The 25,822-nt window shown below is 43.4% G+C and overlaps 1 protein-coding gene across 1 annotated transcript in view; it reads right to left on the bottom strand.

Moving 5' to 3' along the window:
- Window positions 1-23,208: 23,208 nt before the first annotated feature.
- EPC2 (enhancer of polycomb homolog 2) overlaps window positions 23,209-25,822 on the bottom strand; it is an 89,921-nt gene continuing 87,307 nt past the window's right edge. The window contains exon 14 of the mRNA XM_019554209.1: window positions 23,209-24,481. Coding sequence (XP_019409754.1) covers window positions 24,409-24,481 — 73 coding nt within the window. The 3' untranslated portion in view covers window positions 23,209-24,408. The remainder of the gene's footprint in view (window positions 24,482-25,822) is intronic.

Below are 25,822 nucleotides of genomic sequence, written 5' to 3'. Positions count from 1 at the left end.
CCGAGCGCCGCAGCCGCCTCCTCCCGCAGCCGCGGGGCTTTGTGACTTCACCGCATTACATCAACCTCCCGCAGCCCGGCCGAGGGGAGCGCGGGCAAAGCATGGCGGGAGCTGTAGTCCCGGCCCGGGGGGCCGGGGGCCGGCCACAATGTTTTGAGCAAGTCCAGGTCCGGTCCCGCCCCGTCTCCGAGTCTTCTGGGGTCTCCGCGCCGCACTTGCCCTCTTGGTTATTGGACCTCGACCACCTTGCACTGGACAGGCGGCGTCAAGTAGCGTGCGGCTCTGTGCCACAGGCACAGGGGCATGGGTAGGGTGGCCATCCTCAGGGACAGTCCGGTTAGCCTCTGTCCTCTATTGGGACGAAGCCGGACACTGTTACGTCTTCTATTTTTCTCTTGAAGAGGACGCAAAAGGCAGTGGCGATGCAGGGGGGTACGCGTCCCCCTTGTGAGAGCACTGGTGTGCCCTCAACAGGCCGTGCTTCCCACTTAGGCAATGGGTGGGGATAGGTGGGAGCAGCAGTGCCCCCTCTGCGAGTACAAGCACCGGATGAAGCACTGCGGCCACTTCCAATCTGCAAGATTAGCCAAGGTAGCACCTGTCGCCCATGTACAAAGGCCTCCGGTGTGGTATCAATAGAGGACAGAGTAGCAGAAAACCAGAATGTCCTCCATGTTGGCCACCCTAAGTACCACTTCATTAGGCCTTGGACTCTGGTGCAGAAGCAGCAGAGATATCACCACCTTTTTCAGTACATGACACAAGCAGTGCGGCCTCCTCTGCCGCAGTCCCTGGGGGGCGATGAGCCCTCCAGCCCTTACACCCTCTTCTCCCTAAAGCCCACCAAAATATCCACACCCTCCACAGAGAACAAGCATTGGTGTTTGGAAAGTTCTCCTCTTTTTCCAATCAGGATTTGATGAAGTCAAGCCAGGTCAGCTCCAAGGCTGCTGTAACTATTGAGACACCTTAGATGCTATAATTATCTCCTCCACGCCATCCCGTTTGGCTAGCTCTGTGCATTTCATCAGTTGAAACCCCATCCAGTCCTTGATATTGGTTTCCCAGCACTTCTTGGGTCTGACTCTTGCTTTCTTTCCCTCAACAGCACCCCATGTTATGGTGTGGGCAAGGGTGTCCAGCCTTCTTCTGATGTGTCCAAACCATCGTAGCTTCTTTTGTCGCACAACCTCCAACCATGGTTCTTAAGTTCTAATTTCTTGTCTGATTTGCTCAAGAAAAGTCAGTCAAGGAAACAGTCAAGGATGTGATCATTTTAACCCTAGTCACACTTGACACGAAATGGGTAAAGAATTGGGAACGGAGCCTAGAGAATAATGGAAACAAGCTGCTTAGAGTTGGTTTGTGAACCCTACCTTTAATTACAGCTGGTCCTGTGCTGGAAGAGGTGTGCACACTGTGCTCTCTCCTGCAGACATTGTTTTATGCTGAGAGGAAAACAAGGTGAGAAGGAATAAAAGGTAGAGCCCATGCTGGGAGTGCCTTCTTTGCACATGGAAAATAGAACACATTTGACTATCCAGTACTGCAAGAACCTGTTAAAAGACGGGTTTGCCTCCAGTTGGAACATTTTTACTCAGTTGCCACCGTCTCTCATTTTGTAAAAATATGAAGTAAAGCAAATGTGTTTCTAGTTGCCTTTGAAATCTTGGCACTGTTGAAGTCATTGGGAGACTTGTCAATGACTGCAGAAGACCAGTGGTCTTTCAGCTCAGAATTTGTCCATGGGGCAATAGATTGGGTATGTTTTGTTTTTTCTTGGAGTTGGTTGATTCTTTTAACTTCTCATCAGTGGGTACAAATGGTTTTCCATACCCTAATGTCACAGTAGGAAAAGGGTTGGGAACCTCTTTCTTAGCAATATGGAAAGATGACTGTCCATCATTTTCCTTTACTTCCATCCATATTTTCTTGGCCAGTCAGGGCCAAGTCAAAGGCTTCATCTTTTGGTAGTGCCAGAGTGATACCAGAGGCAATGATTTTTGCAGGTGATATCTTTTATTGAAGCAATTGCATGGTTGGGATAAAGTTAGGCAAAGTATTCTTCATCAGGCCAAAAATATCAACTATAAGAATCTTTACCTTACCATCATCTTGCTATTTTACCTGCTGTTTGTTCTCTGCAGAATGACATAACTTTCCTACTATCCAAGCCATCCAAAGCCAAGTACGATGCAGCAATTCTTGCAGCCCTTGATCCATCTTTAAAGCACTGCATCAACATTAATAAAGCTCCTTACCATCCCTGTCAGGTGGATAAGTTTGTAGGTTTACTAATCCCAGCAATTGTTTGTTAAGTGCCACAAGCATATATACCAGTACTACTGTTCAAACATACAAGGCTTCATATCTAGGTTAAGGAACTTGCAAGCTAATCAGACAAAGATAAGAGTCTTCAAATACAAAATGCACACAGATTGAGTCCAATCCAGTATTAGCATGCATATATTTATCTATCTATCAAAGGCCAAGGCAGAGATGGAGCTAGGGCTAGCAACCAGAATTAAGGTTAATAAAAAGTCCTTTTTCAAATACATAGGAAGAAAGAAAAAGGCACTGGGTAACGTGGGGTCCCTACAGGGATAGGCTTGGCAATCTGGTGATTGCAGCAAACAAAAAAGCTGACCTCTTTAATGAATTCTTTGCCTCCATATTCCTGAACAGGGACTGGAAGATTTCCCCCACTAGAATTAGGGACAGACCCAGGGGACGCACCACCATGCTTAGGGTCAGGGACAACCTAGTTAGGGAACTCTTGGAGGGGCTGGACATGTTTAAATCAGTAGGTCCAGATGCTCTTTACACAAGGGTGCTGAGGAAATTGGCGGGGGTCATAGCAGGGCCCCTGGCATGACTATGAGCGCTCATGGGCCACTGGCCAGGTCCCAGAGGATTGGAAAAGGGCCAGTGTGGTCCCCATTTACAAGAAGGGAAGAAAGGAGGACCCCAGCAATTATAGGCAAGTCAGTCTTACCTTGGTCCTTGGGAAGACCATTGAGAAAAAAAAGTTATCAAGGAGCACATCTGCAAGGGCCCAGCAGGGGAGGTAATGCTCAGGGGCAACCAACATGGGTTCACTGAGGGCAGGTCCTGCCTGACTAACCTGGTTTCATTTTTATGATCAGGTCACAAAGTCCCTGGACAAGGGTGTCAGGGTGGATGTTGTCTTCCTGGACTTTGAGAAGGCCTTTGACATGGTTTCCCACCACATTCTTTTAAAAAACAAAAACCTAGGTGACTGTGGCATTGATGCCTGCACAGTCAGATGGGTGGCAAATTAGCTAGATGTTCACACCCAGAGAGTGGTGTTGGATGGGTCATTTTCAACGTGGAGAGATGTGGGCAGTGGGGTTCCCCAGGGCTCGGTCCTGGGGCCTGTACTGTTCAAACATCTTTTTCAGTTATTCGGATGTGGGCGTGGAAAGCACATTGTCCAAATTCACTGTTAACACCAAGTTGTGGGGCAAGGTGGGCACACTGGAGGGAAGGGACAGAATCCAGCTAGATCTAGACAGGTTACAGAGGTGGGCAGATGAGAATAGGATGGAATTCTATGCAGACAAGTGCAAGGTGCTGCATCTAGGGAAGAGGACCAGCAACACACCTATAGGCTGGGGAACACCCTTCTTGTCAACAGTGGCAGAAATGAATCTTGGAGTCATTGTTGACTCCAGAACGAACATGAGCCGCCAATGCGAGGAAGTGGTCAGTAAGGCGAACCGCACCTTGTTGTGCATCTACAGATGCATCACAAGCAGGTCCAGGGAGGTGATCCTTCCCCTATATGCAGTGTTGGTCAGGCCACAGTTGGAGTACTGTGTCCAGTTCTGGCCACCACACTTCAAGAGGGACGTGGCTAGCATTGAGAGGGTCCAGAGGAGGGCCACTCGCATGGTCAAGGGGCAATGGGTCAGGCCCTATGAAGACAGGCTAAAGGGCCTGAATTGATTCAGCCTCCACAAGAGAAGGCTGAGAGGGGATCTGATGGCCGTTTACAAACTCACCCAGGGGGAGCAGCGAGAACTGGGGGAGGCTCTGTTCCCCTGGGCAGCACCCGGGGTTATTAGGAATAATGGCCACAAATTGTTAAACAGAAGGTTCAGGCTGGACATCAGGAGGCATTACTGTACAGTTAGGGCTACCAGGCCCTGGAACGGGCTCCCAAGTGAGGTGGTGCCCTCTCCTACCTTGGGGGTCTTCAAGAGGAAGCTGGACAGATATTTGGCTGGGGTGATATGAACCCAACACCTGTTTCTGCCTGGGGAAGGAGGGTCAGACCTGATGATCTGTTTGGGTCCCTTCCAACCCTAAACACTATGATCGATATCTATCAATAGATATCTGTAACAGGGGGCTTTCTCGGGGCCAGTCTGCCATTGGCCTGCCCACCTGTTTCTGGGCCAACTGCCTGCCACCTTTCCTGCCACATCTTGCTTTGTTGTCTCTCAATTGGTTCCAATAAGGAAGAAGGCTGCCCATTCTTGCCCTAATGCCAGGGGGTGCTATCTGCGGCTCCGTTCCACCCCTACACCACAACCTAAGCCTCACAGATGGCATCCAGGTGACAATGCTCCTGGCCTACAGCTGGACTAAGCTTAGCTCTCGTTGTCAGGCCTCAGACACACACACATTCATATTGCCCTCCTCTCACTAGGGCCTCTCGTACTCCACCCCCTCTCATAGGGTCTCCTTCATGCATCAACAACTTATACCGCCTTGCTCCCTCTCGGAGCAGTCCCCTTTGGCCACAGGCTTTATCTAGCGCATACTTTGGGTGGCCAATGTATCATTTTTTGGGCCTCTCCTGCAACCCTTACTGGGGTAGTGGCCAGCCAGTTATCTGACTGGAGCCAAGCTTCCCTTGGCCCCTCCTGGGACAACTCTATACAAACTCACACATATATACACTAGGCTCCCAGCCCTCTGATTTCTCCACTGGGGCTCCACATCTCTGCCCTCTCACTGGGGCCTACCTTTACTTGGGCTCCACATCTTCTGCCCCTTAACTGGGGCTATGGGGCTTCCCTTCCTGGTAGGGGCTCAGGTGGCCGTAGCCATGCCCAGCCCCAACTGGTACCCACAGTGATGTGGGGGCTAAGGGTTATTGAAGCACCCTGACCCACCTTCCACTGGGGTGGTAACTGGTCTGGTATTTTCCTGGAGGCTCCCATGCCACTGGAAGCCCCACCAGGACACCCACTCCCAGCAGGGTGCAGTTTTAAGTCATGCCCAGGACCAGGAGCCTCCAAAACCTTCCCCTAAGCTCCTGCCCTTACCTCCAAGATGTTTTGTACAGCCTTTCAGTCAGACAGTGTGCCTGCCAGCAGTGAACTGCTCTGTTTATATAGGCAGCCAGAGTTCTAAAATGGCCACCATAATCAAGCACCTGCTAGCTGTTTGGCTCAGCCCTTAAAGCGGCAGGCACCAACAGTGCCCTGCCACACTATCTATATCCATATGAAGATCTTGCAGCAGTATTACAAGTTTAAGAGCAGCATGGAGAGAACTGAGAAATGAACACAGATGCTTTCAGAGGGTGGGCCATGATTCTCATGGCCAATCACTGTATATTTAATAGAGTATTAACAGGTATATATGGCCAGATAATATTCCATGAATTAGGTACCTGAATGTAATTCTATTCTATGTAGTCCTAATCTCTACAAAACAGTTAACACAAACGTTAGATGAGCCTTCTTTGTGTTTAGTGATTTTTCTGATATGGTCTTAGAGCTAAAAATGGTGTGTTACAAAAGTAGATGCATTCATGTTTTTTCAGATACTCGAGCAATATGGAATAGGATCATATTTGGGCACCCAAGTTCACATAGGTGCCTATTGGTAAATTAGGATCTGGTCCACAGTATATAGCTGTGATTGCCTACAACCAAAAATAAGGGTATTAGAACTATTCGATCTGTCAATACAATGCCATAAAATGGTACTAACACAAAAGTCAAAGCGTACAAACCTGTATTCCAAAATAAGCTTTGGAGAGATTTAATACAAAGTAAACTTTACCATGCTGTTGATTTCATAATGGAGGTCTGTGTGTGTACTGGTATAAAATGTAGACAAAACACCATATTATTCACTTCATCAATTGGTGGTGATTAACATGCATCTAACCCTGGCCTGGTAAACATCATCAGGATGTGTAATTTGTCATTAAAAAAAAATGGAAGAACTGACTAAAAAAAGATCTAAAATCCTGGGGTCAATTCTGTCTGATACAAGTGTACATATGTAGAAGCTGCATTTGCTTTAAAAGGCCAGTATTTGGCTAAAGAAGATGTATGTAGCAGGTAGTCACGCTAACATGTTTTGTGCCTGCGCTTGAGAGACAGGAGATCAATAAACCTGATCATCAGATGCTTAAACATATTTGACAAGAAGGTACTCAAAAGCTAGAAAGAAAATCTCCACACAACAGAACCTCTGTATGGTAATGGTCGGTGGCAGCGCAGTTTCTGCCACCTTCAATCGTTGAAAAGCAAACAAGCATTACAAAAATTACTAGGCGAGACTAAGCTAAGCAAATGTATTATTATTCACAGACCCTGAAAAGGAGCTGGTCTCAAGGGCTGAAAGATGTGAGCAATAATCATTCTCGGCAGCTGGCAAGTAGGAGATGTTCCCTAAGCTTAGGCATCTCCAATCAACCTGTGCAATCAGTTTTCATGAAAGAACAGATTTCCCATCACATTAAATTAGTCTGAATCATACAAACAGGAATACAGAATAGCCGGTTCTGTGGCATTTCCAAAGAGACTCTTTCTATTTGCTTTCTTCCCACAGTGCTAGCCATCATTATACAATGCTGATGGCAACACAGCAAGCTAGTTATTATGGGATCTCATGCTTTTCTAAAAAGCAACTGCATCAAAGGTAGCTAGCCATAATGTGCACGGTGTGATAAAAATATCCTGTCCACTGTGATTTATTTCTACAGATTATCAAGTAATTAACACTCTCTTTCCCATACATGCTTTTCATTTATAAATCATGACTATTGGATTCTGAGTCATCATGTTCTGACTAATTTCTTAATCCCCATGTTCTTAATTACCAGGGGACTACTACTAATAGTACCAGTTAGGGCTTTCACTAACACTATAAAGTATAATTGACAACAGAATTATATATAACATTATATAATGTATAGTTATTGGTTAAAAGCATACAATAAGATTATACATTTTACAAATGTAAACACAATTTAAAACATATATGATGATACAAAAATATTGAAACAATATGCTACAGTAAAAGAATTAAAACATGGATATTTTATTTGAGTTTGACTTTTACTCTTTGTGCAAGTAGTACATATACACTCCAGGAGTATAAAACAGGCTCTAAGTTATTAGAGAGGAGCCAAAATATTTTTTCCTCATTAGATTTAATAGATTTCATAGACATTAGGGCTGGAAGGGACCGCAGAGGATCATCAAGTCCAGCCCCCTGCCCCAGGGCCAGGAAGTCAGCAATGGTCAAAGAATCCCAGCAAGATAAGCATCCAAACATTTCTTAAGAGAGTCCAGAATAGGTGCTTGCTCCACCTCCACAGGGAGTCTATTCCAGGCCTTGGGGGGCTTGGACCATAAAGATTTTTCATTATGTCCAGCCTAAAATGGTCTTGGAGGAGTTTGTGACCATTGGACCTTGTCATCCCTTGGGGCACTCTAGTGAACAGGTGTTCCCCTAGATCCTGATGTACATCCCTAATATAATTATAGGCTGCCACCAGGTCACCCCATAGCCTGCGGTTTTCCAGGCTGTAGAGTCCCATGGCTCTCAGCCTCTCTTCATAAAGCCTGTTCTCACATCCTCTGATCATGTGTGTGGCTCCCCTCTGGACCCCCTCAAGCTTCTCCACATCCTTGTTAAATTGTGGACCCCAGAACTGGATGCAATACTCCAGCTGTGGCCTCACCAAGGCCAAGTACAGAGGAAGGATGAAATCCTGAGATTTGCTTGAGAAACATCTACGGATGCAAGCCGGAGTTTTGTTTGCTTTACCAGCTGTGACATTGCATTGATGGCTCACGTTCATCTTATGAGCCACCAATGCAAGTGGCTTTTGCGTTGGTGGCAAACCAAGTCCCTTTTGGCTAGTGGTGCTAGTGAGCACAGCGAACCTATTAGCGTAATGCAGGTCCTGTCCCCACCCTGAGGTGGAGTACCTTGCATTTATCCATATTGAATGTCATCAGGTTTTTATCCGCCCACTTTCCAAGCCTATCAATGTCAGCTTGAATCACTAGCTTATCCTTGGGTGTGGACGCTGTACCACAAAGTTTGGTGTCATTGGTGAACTTGGCCAGTCCGCTGCTGACACCAACGTCCACATTGTTAATAAAGATGCTAAGGAATATAGGTCCAAAGAAGGAGCCTCGTGGGACACCACTGGTCACAGAGTGCCATGATGATTCAGTTCCATCGACTACTACTGGCCGGGTCCAAACTCAGGGCCAAGTCCCCAGCCATCAGATTGTGATGTAGCCGAGGCCACAGTTGGCCCATTTTAGCATGAGGAGATCATGGGACACCAGATCAAAGGCTTTTTTAAAGTCCAGATATATGATGTCAATCTCTTCTCCCTTGTCCAGGTGATATGTCACCTGGTCATAGAAGGAAATGAGACTGGTCAGGAAAGACCTACACACAACAAACCCATGCTGGCTCTCTCTCAGGAAGTTGCCATCAGCCAGTTTGTCAAGAATGAGCTCTTTGATAATTTTTTCCAAAATATTTCCAGGGATTGAGGTCAATCTGATTGGCCTGTAGTTCCCCAGATCTATTTTACTCCCTTTCTTGAAGATGGGCACCGCACTGGCCTTCTTTCATTACATTAGCCCAGCATTTAATTTTTTCAACTAATGAAGGGTTCCATATTCCTATTATTTCTTCAAAGAATTAGAAAGACCACAAATAGAGGCTTAAATCATCTATGTCATCAGTGTTCAACCTTTTTGGCTGGCAGTCCCAATCCTTGCTTAGGGCATACATGGTAGGCCCCGTTCAGTTGTGCCGATGGGGGCGAAGAGGCAACCTAGCACCAATCTGGCCCTACAGGGAGAGAGGCAGCATGGCCCAACACCAGTCCAGCTGTGGGGGGAAGGGGCGTGGCCCAGCCCCAATTTAGCTACAGGCGGGGGGGGGACACAGCTTAGCCCCACAGGGAGAAGAGGACACAGCCTGGCTCTAACCTGCTGTGCAAGGATTATGGCTTGGGAATTTGGTACAGGGAAGGGTGGCTATATTAACTGTCAGTGCTCCACCACCACCAAATTTTCCAGCCCACGGGGAGTCCCATGGGCTAGTTGCAATGACTCCATGGGCCACACTTGGCTCACAGGCTGGGGGTTGAGCATACCTGCTATGTTTAATTTTTCCCTTAAGAACAAATCCTGTTTGTATATGGGGTTCAATACCACCTGCCTATAATGACCACACATCTCCTTTGAGTGAATCGCGGTCTAGTTATAGTGTCTCATTGTTTGTGGTTTTGTAATTCAAATAGGTAGGTTTTGATTAATCAAGTCTGCTGAAGTGTTCTAATCAGAGCAATAAATAGACTTTGTATTAGATTTGTAGACCTTTATTGCTGCCAGTAACATCCTTCAACCAGTCTTATTGTAAAAGGATTGTTTTGCTTTAATGCTTACATTTTCAGTGCATTTTTTTCAGCTCATATTTCTATTGAAACAGAGTCCAACATATTTAAATGAGGACACTGCTTCCAGTTTTTTTTTTCTGTAAAAACTATACTCATTTCCCTCATGCTAAAAGATGGTCCACATTAACTGAGCCCTCCATCTGTGGATGGTCTCAAGCTGGCACAAGGATCCAAAAAGGTACAAAACCTGAGCATCAATCATTTATGTTTGTTTTCATATTCACTTCTCTCCTCCACTTTACTAGTCCTAGCATGTTACAGTGACTAAACTTAAAGTTAAAATCTTAATACAAGCCCTTGGTCCTGTAGGTGGGCATATGAAAATTAACAATATACTTGTCTGGTTTCATTTTCACAGAAAGGTGTTGATCATTTTTCCCTCACACATTGGATATGGACGGGAGCAGGTTATGCCTCTTTTTCCTACGTTGATATCAGCAGCAGTCCCCTGAGGAGTACAGTCTTTCAGTAAGTACCGGAACTCATCAGCAAGTGATGAGCCCAACCTGAGTTTGACTGTAGACATGCTAAATAGTTCCAGAAGGAAAGGAGGAGGTCCTGGTAAAATTTGGTCACAGCTCCTTCCCTTTGTCTCTCTCATCTACGTGCAGCCATCATGAGGCAAGTTTGCTCATAGTGACTGATACTTTGTCATACATCACAAAGTTGTTGAGGATTATTTAGTGCTTGAGCCTCCCAAGTATTGATGTTAATTTTTCAGACTGGCCTTCAAGGTGCTCTTGAATCTCTTCTTTTGCCCACCTCTAGAGCAGTTACCATTAGTGAGTTGGGAATACAGGATCAGTTTTGGGAACTGGTTGTCAGGCATCTTTATGATGTGTTCTGTCCAACAGAGCTGGTGTTTGCTAGGGTAACTACATTTGGATCTTGGGGAGCACTGGATTTGCAGCTGAATAAAGGGGTGTGACCTGTGGCCTAGCAGAGCTGCTAATCACAGGGCAGAATTATACGTTAAAAGTGTACTGCATGGCACTTAAGCAAGCATTTTCTTAACAAGATAGTAGTGCTGTAAGATATAGAGCTTATATATAAGATTTTGCTTATGAATGCTTATGCTAAGCCAGCCATTTGCTTATGCTAAGTAACCATCTTAACTGTGTCAACCATTTTCAGATGAGTCTGTGTGGGTCTGTGTGCTGTGAATGAGGTGAAGTCTTAAGAAAGATGGTACAACATGGGACTGAAAAACAGACTGGAACGTGAAAGACAACATATAACTGGTAACAGAATCCGAGATGAACATAAGCAAAAAATGAATGGTGATTGGTGAAGAAGCTTCCAAGTTTTGGTCAAAGTCCATCCAGTGACTGAAGAAGTGGGGTGAAGGTCTTAGACATGCGCTCATAGCAAAAAGACACGTAAATGAATGAAATACATAGGCAATTCCATACTAATTAAGTAAACAGTAAACAGGTGGAGCTTGAGATAGGAGGAGATATGGGCAGAACAAAGGAGGAGCGAGGGTGGAATAAATGTTAATGAGTATAAACCAAGGTGTATAAAATGTGAAAAAAAATAATGTTCAGTGCAGGTCCCTGGTTTGCTGGGTTTTTTGGGACCTGGCCCAAAGCTATCTCCATTCTGAATAAAGCTGTTGCGCAATGTGTGCTGGTGTTTGCTCCCTGCTTGCTCTGGCTAATGAGTAACAGGACCCATGAGCAATTGGATTGTCGTCTCCCTAGTCATTGGGCACCACATGGAGTTGATCTAACAGTGTTGTAGAAACATGGCTTCAATGCTAATAGAGTTTGCTTGAGCCAAAATGCAGACATTCATTCTTCTGTCTTTCCAACTGATATGGAGGATTTTCCAAAGACTTGCTGATGGTAATAGTACAGTTTTCAGGTTTTTCCAATATGTTTCCCAAGTTTCACACCCATACAGCCGGGTAGCAATGACAACAGCCTGGTAAATGAGAAGTTTGTTTTAGGTCCTGATGTCACGATAATCAACAACATGATTTCAGAGATGTTCAAAGGCAGCACTGGGAGATTTTAATTTAACCAAAATGTTTTAGAGAAAAGCCCTCAATGGAACCTTGGGCCCTGTAATCCAGGGAACACAGTGGGCCAGAACTGTGCATTTGGTACTGCGCAATCATTTGCCTGCACAGTACCCACCAGTACTGTGCAGTCTGGGAGCTGCATAGTTATTTTTACACACTACATTATTGTAGCAATGAGCTATGGTGACGTAGCTCATCGCTATGGTGACAGCGTCTTGTGTAGAGACCCAATAAACATAATTTCGGTTATAAAAAATAATGCTCTCAGAACCCTGGCTCGGTCACATGCGTGTCCAAGTCACAAAACACAGGACAGTGCTCTGAACCTTAAAGTCTTTAGTAGGGCTGGAAGGGATCTCACAAGGTCATCTAGTCGAGGCCTCCATGTAAGCTATGATCATCCCCAAATAAACCATTCTAGTCAAGTGTCTAGGGATTGAAATTCCACAGCTTCTCTAGGTAGACTGTTCCAATGGTCAACTATTCTCATAGCCGGAAAGTTCTTCCTAATTTCCAACCTAAATTTCATCTGCTGTAGTTTGAGATCATTGCTTCTAGTCCTGTCTCCTACAGCCATAGAGAAAAAGCCATTTCCATCCTCCTGATATTCTCCTTTCAGGTAACAGTGCAGAGGCCAATCTGTTGTCAAGTTAAAAAAAAAATCAAGAGTTGTAAGGACAGGTTGGAGTGAGATAATGAGGATATGTACATATGTATGCATGCTTCATTCAGTGTTAAATTTAGACTGATTTTACTACATTTGTAACGTTAACAGCTTGTTCACACACAAGAATTAGAATGTAACAGCTGCTGCCCTTTTAAAGCAGTCCAAAATGTATGTGCATCTATACCCTCAGGTAACTGCATGCCTGTTTACAGAGCTCCTCCCAATGTGAGACACAGCATGGCCAAAGATAAGAACATACTTAAACTTAGATAACTGAGTAAATAGGTAATAAAGCCGGGTACCATGAACCCACTAGAGGTACCCTTCAATAGTGAATGGCATAGGATAGGTATACTATGATGAAGAAGGGAAAGGGAAAGGGAAAGGGAGGTCAAAGCAACAGGACAGGACAATGGTCCTTGGAGGGTGAGTACAAGTAGGACAAGATTGCATTTGTAAAGGATGGAGAAGACACCTTGCAGTGACTGAGAGACCAGAGAATGAGTCTGCAAGGGAGTTTCTGCTGTGTGCATGAATATGAAAAGCTATTTTTATTAATACTTTAAAACAATTTCACATGCAAATGTAATCAAAAGATGCAATAACAAATACATAGTTCATAGGCCTGAATTTAAAAATTCTTTCGTATGCTTAAACTTACATAAGTTTTACATTGCTAAATCCTTTATAGTATAGGTTGCTTGCTTAAGAACCATTTAGTTTTATCATTGCCCTGTAGCATCTACAAGCTCGACAAGCTAATATAGGTCTTGAACTTACAAACACTTACGCTAGGCACAGACATTACACATAAACCAGTTTAAGTGATCAGAAACTGGTTTAAACCTGTAACAGAACAGATGTTCTGTATACATAGACCAGTTCGAAAATGGCTGAAGCTGGTTTGAGATAAGCCTGGTTGAATGTAGTATCAGACTTAACTGATTTTGGTCAAACCGGTGTATGCAATGTCTGTCCCAGACCCCTTCCTGGTTTAAGTTAAATCGGAGTCCTCCAGCATCCCAGATGCTTTGCAACTCTGGGCAGGGCTCTGCTCCAGCCCAGCAGGGCGGGCCCCTCCCTTCTGCTCCCTGGGTGCAGCTCCAGCAAAGGCTGCAGGTACAGCAGCATCTGCCTGGCTTCCTCCTGCTCCTTCCCTCCCCCTCACCACTCCCTGCTCAAGCAGGGATTTCCCCCTCCCCTCTGCCTTACACAGACATTTCTCAGCATTAGCTGGCATACCACGTGCTGGCTACAGTCCATGCTGTAGGAGATAGGACAAAAGCAGATAGGACAGTTTTGGCTTAGGGCTTTCTGAAGCTAATCATCAGGTAGCTGGCAATGTCCCTCCATTTCTTCCCTGGAAAAAGTTGTTTAAGAAGAGCTTGAACTAATGAGAGAGGCTGCTATGTTGTCTAATGGGCTAACAAATGCTAACAACTCCCTTTGTAATTTATTTCAGTGAGCCTTGAACATGCTCAGCATTTCCCAGGATGGAGGAATAGTCAATAATTCAAATTATTATTAGGGGAAGGTTTGTTAGTTCAACAGTGTTGTGTTTGTTTAAATTATTCATTAGCATATTTTCTGCACCTAAATGATCGTCACATAAATAAAGAATGGATATTTGGAAGACGCCCAGTCCCACAAAGCAGAAAATCTATCCTGAACTGTCTTCATTGTGCTTGGCTACTATCATTGATTGCCTACTAGCAGACTCCATCTCTAACAGTTGCCATAGAATATGATCTACAATATTTATGTACAGTGTGATGAGTCTCATCTTGGATGACGAAACTGTGATTGACACTGCAGTAAGTAATTATGGAATAACCTGACTATAAGGCAAATGTCTTGCTAATCCTAATTCTTGCCCATTTTGTTCAGTATTTTGTTCACAGAAACTAGGGAGATAGGTTAGGATTGAATCATGGAGTGTATATATTTTGCCAGTATGAAATATCTTAGTTGCATCTGAAAATGTGTTTCCGTGCGAGGAGTAGAGCTGTGTGGGAACCAGAATTTCTTGAAAAATTCTGGGATTTCAAAATCTGCTTTGGAATGAAACCCCCAGATTTTGATGTTCCTTATGAATCGCATTTTTGCAAAATTATTTAATAAATTTAGAAACTTAAAAGCATTTAAAAATGCCTCATAATGATCTGTTCCAAATAAGGTCAGATTCTGGATTAGTCAGAAGACCTTGACTTTTTTTTTTCTAAAATGTAATTTCCAAAGAAAGTTTAGATCTTGACAGAATAAATTTCCCAATAATACCCTTAAAAATAGACTGTTTTCTATTAGAAAGTGATTGTCTCTTCCTATCAGGAAGCCATTTAGGAACCGCTTTATCCTAATTTGATAAAGCACTTGAAAAAGTGCTGCAAGTTAAGCACGTGAATAATCCCTGTCCATTCAACAAAGTACATAGTTTGTTTATAAGTGCCATTACCGTTAATAGGATTAGTCATGTGTTTAACAATTAAGCATGGTCCTATGCATTTTGCTGAAGCAGGGTCTTGCTTACATTACATCTGTAAATGTGACTGTGCGTATTAAAGGCTTTAGTTAATTTTACTTCTATTATTTTGGATAAAATATAAATTTGTTTAATTAATACTAAAATATGCTTTCATAAGCAGCACGGATGGAAATGTTTGCAACTACTGGTCAGTGCATAAGAAGATTAGAAAGAAAATGGAGTCAAATTATGAGCAGTTATCCAAAATTCCTGTTTTTTTTTTTAATAGAATAAATAATACCTTAACTGTTTTGGGAAAAGCAAATAAAACCTTTCTGGAACAATACCTAGAAAGAGTTAAACGTCACTGAAGGCAGATGATGCCACCTTCTGGTGTCATTTACAAAGCTGTTGATTTAGGAACTGCCTGGCCTAGACATGTCCTTGTCATCCAGATGGGGATGAGGAGAACTCAGAAGGCACACTTTACTGAGGGCAAGATTCAGTGAAAATGACATGGATTAGGAAATAGGCATTGAAGCATTGAAAGCAATGGTGCAAATCAAGTACCATCTTGCCAGAAGTTTACAGATGAGCTACTACAAGGCTGTCAGGGCAACAGTGTCTGGATCTGGGATTAGGTTATGATTTACCAAAGCAAGGCCACCTACCTCCATTTAAGGAGTTACTATTTATTTGTTTTAATTAAAATAATAATGGGACAGTTCCTCAGGGTTCTTTTTTTTGACATTTCTTAAGGGTAGTTCTTAGTGAATTCCAATTCTGTTAATGATTGTTTGGCCTTTGGCCACTGATGGCCATTTATTCTTGCTGTCAGTTGGTGCAAGAGCCTAAACAGTTAACAAGATGTTAGAATCACACCTTTCCATAGGTAACTATGCTGGATTCTGGCATATAAAATCATAGCAAAATAGAGCTAGAAGGGACTTCAAGAGATCATCTAATCCAACCCCTGCTCCAAGGCAGGATCATCCCTGCTAAAACCATTTGTTTGTCTAACCTGCTCTTAAAAAATTTCCAAGAGCAATCACAAGTTCCTGAGGTAGCCTATTCCAGAGTCTTAACGATAGTGTCAAATTCTGCCATTGCTTACTATTTCAACTAATAGTTGCTCTTATTTGAGAACTGGATTTAGGCCAGCATTTATTTTACTATCTTCAAGATTCTATTAATCTGTAACCAACTTCTCTCTGCTCCATTCCTCTCTTCCAATTTTAACTATTTTTATTCAAATTGTAATAGTATATTTTATGCATATATATACACTGCTAGATATTTTTTAACCTGCAAAGTTTGTACAGGTTTGAAATTAAATGGGTCAAAACAAACCTACCCATTCTAATAACAGACACAGTCTGGCCCTTAGAGCCAAAGTAGCAGTAGTTCAAACAGTCCTTGCAAAAGGAAGAAAAAAAGGATCTTCTTGTCTGCAACAGAACTAAAGTGAATGTGCGTGTAAAACAGAGATAGGATAGCTTTTAATTATTTTATCTTGAAATTAGTCAAGGACAGTCTCCTTGCTGGATACACTAAAGTCCTGGCCTTTCTCAACAGCTAGGTAGGGAAGGATGGTGCATTCATCTCTTTCCAATCCAGTTACACTCCCACTGGCAACTGCAAGAATACGCTGTGCAACCTGGCTGCCCAATGCACAGCTGAACCAAACTGGGGCAGGATACGTGGAGCCTCTTCCAGTGGTCTCACACAACTGCTCCGTAAGAAGTTAATAATCAGTCTGAGGAAATGGGCCACAGGGGAGGCAGGAAAATCAGAGTAGCAAAGCTAGGGACAAGTTACAAAGGCTGGTTACTAAAATTTACTTGAACTGCAATGGCTCCTCAGGAGAAAACAGAAAAACATGCAGTACTTTGGCAACATCCTGCAACAGCTGAAAATAAATACTGTATTTTCTGGCATATAACTAGTGCCTTTCCCCCTAAAACCAGCTGGGGAAAATTGGGGTGTGCATTAAAGCTAGGGACAGACATTACACACGAACTGATATAAGTGGTCAGAAACTGCTCTAAACCTGTAACAGAACAGAAGTTCAGTGCACATAGACTGGTTTAAAAATGGCAGAACCTGGTCTAAGATAGACCTGGATTGATGCAGTATCAGATAGAATCGGTTTAGGTTAAACCGATCTATTGAACTTTTGCACCAGATCCCCTCTGGACTCTGCTTAGGTCACTGTCTCTGGCATTCTAGCCTTTCCAGGCCCCACTAAAACCCCCTCCCCTTGTAGGGCGGGCAGTCAAACCTTGGCCCATGCTCATCTGCTCTGGCCAGGTGCCAGCCGAGTCCTGCCCCCAGGGCTGTCACAGAGCTGAAGCAGCAAAGCTTCTGCCCCCCAATCCTGTATCCTTGCATGTACCTGTCAGCCACATGGGGTAGTGGGGGGAGGGAAAGCAGGGGAACACAGCTCTCCCCCCACCTCACTGTCCCATCCCCCTAGAAGTTGAGGTATTCGCAACTGAGGAGGGTCTGGGTGTCGAGTGCTTTCCCTCCCGCTGCTCCTGCCTGGCTTGGCTGGTCAGCAGGGCCAGTGCCCACAGCCCTGCATTCCTGTGATTCACTGCCTTAAGGATGGGGAGGATGGGCGGCGGGGGGAGGCAAGAGGAGTCTGCATAGTTAGGGAGGGCCTACACAGCAGGGGCTTCCCCCTATCCCTGCTGCTCCTATCAGCTGCCCAGCCAGCAGGGCTGTTCTCCACAGCCTTGCCCACCCTGGGACCTGCTGCCTCTCAGCAACAGGGAGGGAAGGATGGAGTCCCCAGCCCTGGCCCCCACCCCGAGCTGGGGTCTGCACAGCTGGAGAGGGGCAGTGTATGACTTCATAGATTTCATAGACATTAGGGCTGGAAGGGACCTCAGAAGATCATTAAGTCCAGACCCCGCCCGAAGGGCAGGGACTCAGCTGGGGTCATAGGATCCCAGCAAGATAAGCACTGAAGGTATTCAATGTAGGCGCTTGAACCACCTCCGCTGGCAGACTGTTCCAGACCTTGGGGGCTCAGACAGTAAAGAAATTCTTCCTTATGTCCAGCCTGAAACAGTCTTGCAGTAGTTCATGACCGCTCAACCTCATCATCCCTTGGGGCGCTCTGGTGAACAAACGTCCCCCCAGAGCTTCTCCACATCCTTTTTGAATTGTGGGGCCCAAAACTGGACACAGTACTCCAGCTGCGGCCTCACCAAGGCCGAGTACAAGGGGAGAAGGACATCCTGGGATTTGCTTGAGAAGCATCTGTGCATGCAAGCCAGCGTTTTGGTCACTTTACTAGCCACAGCATCACATTGCAGGCTCATGTTCATGATGAGAGCTTCCCCCAGCTGAGCCATACAACATCTCTGTTTGATCCCCCCCGCCCTTGGGCTGCCTGCTGGCTGAACCCAGAACTGCTGCTGGGCAGAAGGGAATCTACATTACTGCTCCCTCAACCATTGCTCCGAGGGGCCTGATCCTCCTGTCTGTGAAGTGCTCCTCCCCCCCATGCTGCCTCCATGTTTTACGGTGCTAACAGGGGTTTGTGTTTGACAACCAATCAGGGTTGGCCCTTGCTCAGCTGCTCTCAGCAATCTCCAACATGCTGGAAGGCATGCAGGAGTGCCCCCTGCCTTCTGGCCTTAGCCAGTATAGACATCTGTGTGCCTACCCCCACACCAAAGGGTGACAGTATGTTCTGCTGGCTCCCAATCCAATCTATGCAGCTTAAGGAAATCTGTATAGATGGGCTTGATTCTTCCCTGGGTTTTTGAATGACTGCATTAGCCTGTATGTGAAAAAGGCCCTCTGCAGGTCTTGAACCTTGGGGATAGGAGTGGAGCAGTGGCAGTACTGCTGCTGCTACGGGAGCCACAGCAGTTAGCACTGCCACTGCCTCTTCCCTTCCCTTTCTTCATCTCCTGCTGCAAATTTATTGACCCATGGGGAGCCCCTCCCCTCCCTAACCTTGCACTGTATTGAGACAGCATGCAAGGTTGCTTGACAAGAATGCTGGGTTCAGCCTTGCACATGGCCCTGAGGCCCTGAATCTAGCATGTGGCTTCAGAGCTAGTGCACAGGGTCAGACTTGGCATGCAGTTGGAGTCAGCGGGCGAGACTGTGTTTTACCAGGCCACGTGACCCCAGAGCTAGTATGCTAGATCGGTGCTGGGGGCGGCACAGCAGGGCCCAAAGACTCCAGACCTCTGCTACTTACTCATATCCCACCCATATTTCTTCTTGGGGCCTTGGAAAAATAGTGCATCGGTGTGTGATATTTGGCGGTGTGGTATATGAAAAAAAAAATGCAACATCTAGCCAGCAAATAAATTTCTAGGTTAATCTTTTACTGTTTAGCTGGGGGGGGGGGAAAAGGACTTTGTTCTCAGAATAGATTTTTCATACTGTTTTAAGATGCATTTCTCTGTAGGGATACTTCTGTAATGTGAACTTGAAGATCAGGAAGAAATCCCAGAGACCAAAATACCTCATATCATGTTTCAGAGAGGTTCTTTATTCACCTCTGCCTTACATGAACTTCAGACAGAAGTAGTATAGGATCCTTTGCACATTTTGATTGTTACCTTCTGTGGCAAACTGACTTCAAGATTTTGATACATTCTCAAGAAATAGCTGGAGGGGTGAAAACACCTCCAAAGCTTCATAATAGGCCAAATGCCTCCTCTCAGAATCACCGATACAGTTCTAATGAAACTGAGGAATTTAGACCAGCATTTCTCAACCTGTGGGTCACAACCCAAAAGTGGGTTACAAGAATATAGGCAAGGGTCACAAACGAACTTAAAAAATGGATTCTCACACCCCTCCCATCCTCCCCTACACACCAACCCCCCCACATATGGGGGGGCTGGGGCTTGGGGATGGTGGGTCAGGAGTGAGGAACACTGGCGCAGCCAGCAGACTGTTTTCTACTTAAACTATTTACTGGATTGGGACTGGCCATCAATTTTTACGAATGGGTCCTGGTTAAGAAAAAAAAGTTGAGAACCACTGGTTTAGACCATTATGGTAAGCTGATATCTGAACTGTTCTCACATGGTTTCTGCCTGTATGCTCTGACTGTTCCTCCCCTTTACCTCTACATGTCAGAATAATGAATGAGAAAAATGGATTTAGTACAAGTTATTTAGAATAAAAAATTGCTTGCCCTATTGTTAGATTCGGCTGGAGTAATCTTTCAACTCTGCTTGCAGGGTCACTCTCTGATCAGCCTGAAACAGTTTCCAAAACTCATTACCTAGTGCAATTCTTAAGAATGAAATTTTGTCTAGAAGAGATAAAGCTGAATGTCATTTGTAGGCTATGAGAATATTAAGTTTCTCAAACCTGTTTAATACGAAATCATGCAAAACCTGCAGCACTTGACTCTTTAGTGTACAGATGGCTACAATATGCTAAAAACCCAGAGACAACGTCTGTTACAAGTCATTAGATTATTTTTAGTTCCAAATTGAAAGTTCCTTAATGACCACTATTGTAACATGGAACAGCGCTCCAATTACGATAAAAAATATATCTTACATTTACCATGGAGATACAGGGATAATGCAGACACTGTCTTTTATACACACAAAGGAACCCACTAGTGAGTAACCTCTGCTACATTTAGCCATTAGGAGCAAGTAATAGCTTTGGATTGGAATTCTGATTTATGTTCCATTTAGGTTGGACTTCATTATTGATTCTGCTGCCAGAAAGAAAGAGTGACAGTAAAAATCACTGCAAACTTCTGAGAATAATAATAAGGCTCCACCCATCTCTCTGTTAAAAGTATTATATTACATCACTGATAATCCTCAAACACATTTTCTAGACATGCTTACGGGCTAGCTTTTGAAGCTTACTTATAAACAAAAATCCTTTTCTTCATATCATCTTTTGCCACGATATATTTGAGCAAAAGAAGTTTCTCAAATAGCTACTAGCCCTCACTTAGAAAGCTTCAAAGAGTGACTGCTACGTAACCAGAGATAGCTGTGTTAAAGTCAGGCAGAAGCCAAGGTAGATGTGCACTTTACAGACTAAGATCAGAGCACACGTTTTCATGAACTTGAGTTCTCTTCATTAGGCTGTGAAAGGACATCATAGAGCAGTGTATAAAGTGGAGTGAGTGATTTGAATACAAGAGGTGGGAAGAGAAGACGGAGACTTCTGCTATATAACCAAGACATTCTTGGCCCAATTTTCCATGAACATACCCTAAACTAATAGTGAAAATAGTTTAAATTGAAGAGATTAGCTACAATTTGGTATAATACAAAACTTCCAAGTCTTCAGTAAATACTATATGGTGCTCAATGTCTTAATTTCATTTATTTTAACTACAAAGGGCCTCTCAGGCTGTCTAGATTAAGCACAAAGATTACTTACAAAGAACTCTTAGCATGTAGAAAGAGGACAGCAAATGTCTATTATTTACTCTCTTATGTAACTCACAACTGACACAAATCGTATGCCCACATAAAGGAATAATTCTGGTTCTGCATAAAACCAGAAATGAAAACAAAGTCGTATAAGAAACAGCAACAGATCTGAACTCCATGCTAAAGGGGCAAAGATATGGCATGACCTATGCAAATCCATCATCCCCTGCCTAGTTCAATGTGGCCCAGGGTACCCAGTATCTGTGTAGGAGAGACTTCTAAAATCCCTCACCCCTCTCTTCCTTTTCTAAAAAGAAAAAGTGCCATTAGTTATCAAGACATACTAGGAAGAGTTTCTAGCCTAGTCTTCCTTCAGGATCTCAAACTTGGAGAGCTCTCCAGTACTGCAGGAGCTAGAAAATACTTTAGAATGCTATATCCAGAACTACCCATGAAAGATTTCCTAGTAAAAGCGTAAGAGTTGTTGCAATGCAATTAAAATAACTTTATGTAAACAGCCAAATAAAGTACAAATAGATGATGTGGCACAGAAAAAAAAAAAAAAGAGAGAAACACCTAGATCTAGTGGAAGACAAATATACAGTTTACTCTGTCTCATGTGCTCCGATGCAAAACCTGAAATATAAACAGCCAACTAAAAAAAGTCAATCCTCAGAACAAGGCAGATGACCACATTCGCATCTCACCTGCTGCTCCGTGCACTAGCACTTCAACTCCCTTCAACTTACAAAAACAGTTGACAGCAACTTAGAATGAACCGGACTGTTAGCGAAGCTTAATGGGTGCACACTTCCCGCTCATTCACCTGATTGAGTAAAGTTTTTATTTGAAATTCTACACAGATAGGTTGCATATGGAGTCTATGTGGCAACTAATTACATAGAAATTACACAAAAAAAATCTCAAGATGCTCACCTGTCCAGAAATCTAAGGGTACCTATACATGTATATCTGTCAAAGGGCTGCCTGGGAAGTGCCACAGTGAAGATTGGAATACCTTCTCTATATGCCTTCTCTATATATCCCCAAAACATATGCAAATATAGCTACTCTTAGTACAGTATTGGGCATGAAACCAATACATTCTCTGTCTTGGGTTCTTACTGGTGCACCACTAAGGGTGGCTTCATGACATCCTTCTGGCACATGGCATGCACCAATGTGAGTACTGCAGTAGAAGATCTGAAGGTGTAGACCTTCCTTCATACTTATACATGGTTACCATTATTGTAGTATTTGAACACCTCGATCCTTAGATTATCATGATACATTAGAATCCAGATATTTCACAGATTTAGATTCCTTACCCCTCTGTGAAGATGAGGATTTACCAACTTACCAGGAGTATATACACCCATAGCAAACAGCTGCACAGGTGTGCTCAGGTGCTCCAGCTGCTTGCTGCAGCTTATAATTTCAAAGGGTGGTGGCTTCTCTCTCATCAGCTGCACTGGACTACTGATGAGCTCTATCTGATAGGAGAAGCAACATCATTTCAAGCAATAACAAAAGCAAGCAGCTCTAAGGCTGATCCTTTATTTGGCCACCAACTGGAAATTAAGCAGATTGCAAAATACCCATATACAGATGACCTGGGTTCTACTGTACCCCTGTGTGATAGTGACTTTCTACTTAACAACGCTGGCAGGGGAGAAGATGTAGAAATGAAGTACAGAAAAATTATGCAACTTGTCCAGGGAAGCACTACAAGTTCACAGTGAAGAAGAAAACTGAACTGGATCTTCTAAGCCTTGGGTCCTAGCCACCTGACTAGTATTCCTTTCTTTTTTATATCACAAAGACATTAAAGGCAGAAAATGATCACACTCATTAAAACTGCAGTATATACTTGAATTAAAAACCCTTAAAAGACTAATGCCATTTTAAATTTACATTCAAAATTGTTTGCACATTGTGAAATAAACACTTATGCAACATGTCTATATTTTGATATGTATTTTTATTTCCCTGCAGTTTTCACTTATCAAGAACAAGTAACAGGGAAAGTTGTCTGAACTAGTGCATAAACAAACATTCTGAAACACCACTACACGTATCTAATTTACAAGAACCGTATAAAAAAAGTCACTAAAACACTACACTACGAAGGTGTCCAACGCTTACAGTCAGACTTTTTCCAACCCGTTACTTGCCTTGTAGCCACAGGAAAACTCTCCAAAATTGAAAAGACAATCTTGCCACAACCCTCCCCCCGCCCCCACTTGGGATGGCTCGATATCTAGACATCCAATAATTATTGCAATGATATATAATGCAATACATACCTGGTAAAATATCCTTTATGTGGTGTGTTACAGTTTTAAAGCCAGTTAAAATATGCAGTCTTTAGGTAAAATGTAATCAGTTGAAAATTTTTCATATCTGCACAGTTTAATATGTGCTAGATGCATAATTTTTTCCTAGTCTGTTTTTTCTGTGTAATTATTTTTTATAAACTGGTATTATAAATAGAAATATACATTCAAAATATATGAAAAAGTGAGTTACTACATTAAATTTGCATGTATCGATCCATCCCTTTCCCCTGCACAGTAATAGAAAATACTATTTTGCCTTGAACTTCATATTTGACAGTGAAATGCCACTAAAGTATTTACCAAAAAAGTCCATCTAGTCAAATTGTGAAACAAAATGAACCAAGTGAAAACTTTACATTTCCTTTAGAAAAAAATTACAAGAATTTTGTTTCCTAGCTATGAATCTTTAACTTTTTTTTTTAGACACAAAGTTGGATTTATTTGTACAAGATACAAAATGTAAACATGGCAAAATAAATAGTTAAAACAAGTGATGCAGGATCCCATTTCATGCTCATGATCCCATTAAAGAATTATTTTTTTTAAATCCATTCAGTTGCAAATTCAAGTGCAAAAGCATGATGATGAATATCTACTATTCAAGTAACAGAAATAATATTGATGATACAAATAAACTATATTACAAGGTAGTGATTTTCCCAATTTTACAAAATGTACATTATATATCGACTTAATATACGATATAATGATAGTCCACGTAGGTCCATTTTAGTTCTCTGTGATCCACAGAGCATTGTATTTTGCATTCAGTTGGAATATAAATGACTACGCCATCAGCACAAGTTGATCAACTGGTGGGAGGTTATGTCACTTCCATTGCTACTGTCGTCTCTGCTATGCCATTTAAACCCAGTCGCTCTGGTTCATGGTTCTCTCTGAAATAAAAGAAAAATGTAATATTTACTGAGAGGAATGGTAATACTTTCAGATACAATTGCACAGTATCTTAATAAATTTAATTTAAAAAAATGAAAATAAACATTCTATTTAGGGTGTAGTCCAGGGGCGGGCAATTATTTTAGGCGGAGGTCCGCACACTGAGTTTTGGCAAGCCATCAAGGGCCACATGTCAGGCAGTCACGAGCAGATAAATATTAATTTTCGAAATTTTTTAGGGGCCCCGTGGGCCAGATACAACGGGCTGGCGGGCCGCATCTGGCCTGCGGGCTGCGTTATACCCACCCCTGGTGTAGTCAAATACCCTGCTTGCAGTAAAGAAGCAGGAACCTGGATAGCACATACTTGTACTAGAAAACTGTATGTTGATGTTTAAACACTGCTCTTAATCTACAATATACTTTCAGCCTCTATATGTATTCTCTCATGAAGAAAATACTAGTAGCCAAATCTTCTGCATTCCAAGTTGATAGCCTATTTATTGGTAGTAAAATACAAAAGTCCTTTGAAACAACACATATCAAGTGATACATGATTTGCCACAACTGCTCCTTATCAAACAACAATCATTCTCTATGTTAACCGACAAATTACCACTTTTAACAACATGACTTTTTTTTTTTTTTAAAAGATCAGTTTAGTTGGGTGTTTTGAAGCACTAATATGAAGAGTTTGGAATTGCGTACGTCTATCTTTTCTATCAGTCAGAAACTTACTCTGTTCAGCTAGGTTAAAAAAAAAAAAAAGGTACTTTTAAAAACTGGGTTTTAAATAGGCATAGTTTCATAGTTTCTAGGGTTGGAAGGGACCTGAGCAGATTAAGTCCCACCCCTGCCATGGCAGGAAAAAGTACTGGGGTCAAACAAACCCAGCAAGGTGTACATCTAGTCTCCTCTTCAAGACCCCCAGGGTAAAAACCAGCACCACTTGTCTTGGAAGTTGGTTCCAGATCCTAGCCACCCTGACCATGAAGTAGCGCCTCCTGATATCTAGCCTAAATCTATCCTCTGCCAGCTTGTGACCGTTATTTCTAGTCACTCCTGGTAGTGCTCGGGGGGGAACAGGGACTCCCCCAGTGCCTGCTGGTCTCCTCTGACTAGTTTGTAACAGGTCACTAGATCCCCCTTCAGCCTTCTCTCGTGGAGGCTGAACAGGTTCAGGTCCTGTCACCTCTCCTCGTAGGGCCTGCCCTGCTGCCCCCTGATCATGCGAGTGGCGCTCCTCTGGACCCTCTTCATGTTGTCCACATCCCTCTTGAAGTGTGGCACCCAGAACTGGACGCAGTACTCCAGCTGTGGCCTGACCAGTGCTGCATAGAG

Source organism: Crocodylus porosus, unplaced genomic scaffold (assembly GCF_001723895.1).
Source record: "Crocodylus porosus isolate Cpor-Errol unplaced genomic scaffold, CroPor_comp1, whole genome shotgun sequence".
NCBI classification, from domain to species: Eukaryota; Metazoa; Chordata; order Crocodylia; family Crocodylidae; genus Crocodylus; species Crocodylus porosus.
The sequence above is the reverse complement of the archived record's forward strand: the minus strand, read 5'-3'. Positions and strand labels throughout refer to the sequence as shown.